Source organism: Vipera ursinii (assembly GCF_947247035.1).
Source record: "Vipera ursinii genome assembly, chromosome: 14".
NCBI lineage: Eukaryota > Metazoa > Chordata > Lepidosauria > Squamata > Viperidae > Vipera > Vipera ursinii.
In genome coordinates this window covers 5,072,155-5,076,634 of record NC_139527.1, presented here as the reverse complement: position 1 = coordinate 5,076,634, position 4,480 = coordinate 5,072,155, and the positions used below count along the sequence as shown (strand labels likewise).

At 48.2% G+C, this 4,480-nt stretch overlaps 1 protein-coding gene across 1 annotated transcript in view; it reads left to right on the top strand.

Annotated features, from left to right (window-relative positions):
• Positions 1-281: 281 nt before the first annotated feature.
• The window catches only part of GSC2 (goosecoid homeobox 2), a 4,584-nt gene continuing 385 nt past the window's right edge, over positions 282-4,480 (top strand). Inside the window, exons 1-3 of the mRNA XM_083373477.1 lie at positions 282-1,465; positions 2,276-2,526; positions 3,297-4,480. The exon at positions 3,297-4,480 is cut by the window's right edge and continues 385 nt beyond it. Of these exons, the coding sequence (XP_083229603.1) occupies positions 907-1,465; positions 2,276-2,526; positions 3,297-3,401 (915 nt within the window). The 5' untranslated portion in view covers positions 282-906 and the 3' untranslated portion in view covers positions 3,402-4,480. The remainder of the gene's footprint in view (positions 1,466-2,275; positions 2,527-3,296) is intronic.

Genomic DNA, 4,480 nt, shown 5'->3' with positions numbered 1-4,480 from the left:
TCTCATCCATCACCATCATCTCTCTCTCCCTCTCCAATCTATCTATCATCTATCTATCTATCTATCTATCTATCTATCTATCTATCTATCTATCTATCTATCTATCTATCACCTCTCTCTCTCTCTCTTTCATCCATTCATCCTTTCTAGTCTTGCGCTCTCTCGAAGAGCCTTCTAGTCCAGACCTGCACTCCTGATAGCATAATCTGGAATTCCTGATCAGCCTAATGTCCCATTAACAGGGCTTCCCGTTTATTCTACAGAACAGAGAAAATCAAGGGGTTGGTGGCCCATCAGAAACACTGATAAATATCCAACTTTTGCCTGGGTTCCAAGTCACCAATACGTTGACTTTCAAGAAATTTTTTTCTATTTTGCAAGAGTTCTTGGCTGCTGCTTATACTGTTAGCTTCCTCTTGTAAAGCTAAATTCATTTATCCCATTTCCCCCAACCCCAAAACCCTTCTCTGTCCTTTACATTGTGCAATATGACAGTTGTGTGTTTGGATTAGAAGCCTTTCCTGTGGTCAAAGAAAAAAAAAGGGGGGGCTAATTTGCTTTTCCTCTTTTTCTTCTTCTTCTTCTTCTTTTCTTTTTTCCAAGGAGCTAATCCTCCCGGAGAAACAGCTTTTCGCTCTCTCCTCCCCTCCTTCTTCAAAAAGACAAGCTTTGCCATACAATGGACATCATAAACCAACTTCATCCTGCCGTTCAGATTGAGAAATCAGATTTCCACCCAGTCATTCCTGCAGGATTAGCTAAATCTTAGATCCACACTAACCCTTCACAGAGCTGTCAAAGATTAGCTTGAATTTATTTTATTCCAGCTTTTCAGGGGTGGGGGTGTGTGGCTTCTTTCCAAGAAGGATTAAGGACCGCAAAGGGGGGGGGTTGGTGGTGGTGGAAATGTCTCCGTACATTTGCGATGCTCTTATAAAGCCACTAACTAGATTACAGAGACCGGTGGCGAGGAATGGATGGTTGAAATTCTTCAAAGAGTTGGCCACCAAGCAAAGGGCATCTTCCTCTTCCGATGGACGTTTGCGTCCTGTCTCCCCTTTCCGTTTTTTATTTCATTTCTTTGCAAATTCACCGACCGATGCTAAAGCAGTTGCCGTATCTCCCTTTGGTCTCTGCGGTGTAGCTGAGGTCCCACCGAGAAGGATGTCGACGGAAGCTCCTTCAACTGGCCAGCTGGAGAAGAAGAACGCCAAGCCCTATGCCTTCACCATTGAGAGCATCCTGTCCGGCTCGGCGGAGAGCAGGGCCCCCCTCCTCTTCCCCTTCTGTTTCCGAGGGATTTGGGACCAAGACCCCAAGGCCCTGTGCTTTTGGGGGAACCTGGGCGCTTTTCCCGAGGAAGTGGAGGAAGTGGAGGAAGCGGAGAGAGTCGGCAGGTCCTGCAACTGTTGCTGCTGTTCCAAGGAGGTCGTTCGCACCTGGCAAGACAGCGCAAATTGGCTCGGTGAGTTGTTTTGTGGGAGGGTGGGGTGCCAAAGACTTGGGGTGGGGGGGGCTGCGAGGGTGGGGGCTGCCATTGGGGCCAGCTCTCTCCACCCTCACTTTAGGGAGAATCAGGACCCACCCCCCCAAGGTCACAATCAATCTTCGGAGTTTCCTAAAAGTTTTTGTCCGTCCCGTTTCTTTAGTTCATTCAAGTGAATTTCCTTGGTTTTTTTTTTTGATGTGTGTGTGTGTGTGTGTGTGTGTGTGTGTGTGTGTGTGAGAGAGAGAGAGAGAGAGAGAGAGAGAGAGAGAGAGAGAGAGAGAGAGAGAGAGAGAGAGAGAGAGAGGCTTTACTGTGATTCTTCCAAGGTGTGTCTGTGTGTGTGTGTGAGAGAGAGAGAGACAGAGAGAAACAGGCTTTACTGTGATTCTTCCAAGGTGTGTGTGTGTGTGTGTGTGTGAGAGAGAGAGAGAGGGAGGGAGAGAGAGAGAGAGAGAGAGAGAGAGAGAGAGAGAAAGAGATAAACAGGCTTTACTGTGATTCTTCCAAGGTGTGTGTGTGTATGTGTGTGTGTATAAAGAAGAGAGTTGTTGGGTTGTGTCCACGTTTCATCTCTTGGCACCCATCGTATCTCATTTTTGAGCTGGGCAGAAGACCCCCCCCTCCATAGATAAGCGGAGGAAAGCATCCCTCTTGAGCTGGGGAGAAGACCCACCCCACCCCACCCCCATAGATAAGCAGATGGCCCTATCATTCTCACCCTGGAGACCAATGGGTTGGTTCACAGCATCGCTGGAGACCAACCCAACCGACTCTGCTTCCTTCCAGGGGACCCCAGGTGTGCGTGGCCCATGAAGCTGTTCTACCCCCTGGCCAGGCCTTGCAGGAACCACCGCGGCAGCCCGAGCGAGCTGCAGGCCTTCCACCAGATCCAGAGACGGACTCGGCGACACCGGACCATCTTCACGGAAGACCAGCTCCAGGCCTTGGAGGCCCTTTTCCATAAGAATCAATACCCGGATGTGATCACCAGAGAGCACTTAGCCAGCCAGATCCACCTGAAGGAAGAGAGAGTCGAGGTAACTTTTGGGGTGCGGATTGTGAGGGGTGGGTGAGTGGGTGGGTGGGCAGAACGGGCGATAAAGAGCAGGACTGAAGTTCACAAGTCTTCCAGAAGGGCTGCCTCCTTATTTTCTGCACAACAACCCTGTGAGGTAGGGTTGGGCTGAGAGAGAGAGAGAGAAAGAGAGAGAGAGAGAGAGAGAGAGTTCTGCACAACAACAACAACCCTGTGAGGTAGGGTTGGGCTGAGAGAAAGAGTGACTGGCCCAAAGTCAGCCTTTCATGCTTAGATAGCAATAGCAATAGCCCTTAGACTTATATGCCGCTTCACAGGCTTAGTTTACAGCCCTCTCTAAGCGGTTTACAGAGTCAGCCCCCCAGCAATCTGGGTCCTCATTTTACCGACCTCGGAAGGATGGAAGGCTTAAAGCGGAACTTGAACTCACAGCCTCCCGCTTTCCAGCCTGGCGCCTTATCCACCAGACCAAACTGGCTCTCCATGGATGCCATTTCAGGCTCCCGATTCAACGTCCGTCCCTTTTCTTCAGCACCGTTTTCCGTGTCACAACTTCGATCGTTAGTAGTCATTAAGCGAACGTCCATACTTCCAGGGCAACCTGTACTGTACCGGTTCAATGTTTACACCCATTATACGACTCGGTTTGGCCTTTAGGCTTATCCTTTTCGTTTTGGATGTGATTTAAAGTTGTGTTTTTTTTTTTAAAAAAAAGCACGGCGTCGGACGCGCGGATGGAATAACGCTCTTCTTCTGTTGTAAAACAAACAGGTTTGGTTTAAAAACCGCCGAGCCAAATGGAGGCATCAGAAAAGGGCTGCAGCGTCGTCACTCATCCTGCCAGTGGCCAAGATTTCTTCCGAAGAGAAGCGTTAACGGATGGGTCGAGCCCAAGTTATCCATACAGGAACAAATGATAGGTTAGCCGACTTGACATCTCCCACGCCGTCCTCTTTCGGTTAACCATGATTGATCCATCAGCACACGTCAGGACGTCTCCAGTCATTATACCGGGACCTGATTTACCAGTAATAACTGGGTTCCAGGCCACGATAGACAAAACATATTACAGGTAGTCCTCGATTTTACAACAGCTTGTTTAGTGACCGTTCCAAGTTACGATGGCACTGCAAAAAAAGGGACTTATGACCGTTTTTCACACGTACGACCGTTGCAGCATCCCCCAGGGTCACATGGTCAAAATTCGGACGCTTGGCAACTGGGCATGTATTTCCCCGTGTCCCGGGCTCACATGATCCCCTTTTTACGACCTTCCGACAAGCAAAGTCCATGGGGAAGCCAGATTCACTTAACAACCGTGTGACTAGCTGAACAGCTGAAGGGATTCACTTAGCAAGCGTGGCAAAAAAGGTTGTAAAATGGGGCAGAATTCACTTAACCGTTATTTTGCCAAGCAATGGGAATTCGGGGTTCAATCGTGGTCGTAAATCGAGGACTACCTGTATTCCTGAATAAACCAACTCTGGTTTATTCAAGCAATGACGGCTAAGCGGTCTGTAGCTTAAGGCCATGGGCCAACCAGATCAATAATGAGTCAGAGATTCGTTATTTTTGCAAAAGCCTGAGTCTTTATTTATTTTCTTCTATAGAGGGCAGTTGTTGGACGTTAGGCTGAGTGATTAGCACAAACGATGATTAAATTATGATTCACTGCCCTGCTTTTCTGATATACAAGGAGCCCTTGGCTTAGGACCCCAACTGGGATCAGAATTTCCATCACTCTACAAGGCAGCTGTTAAGTAAGTTGAACCTGATTTTACAATCTTTTCGGCCATGGTTGTTAAGTGAATCACACAGTTATTAAGTGAATCCACCATCCTCCATTGGCTTTGCTTATTCAGAGCAGGCTGGGAAAGTCATAAACAGGATCCCGGATCAGGGCAATTGTCATAAATATATGCAAGCATCTAAATAGTGATCATGTGATGCTGCAA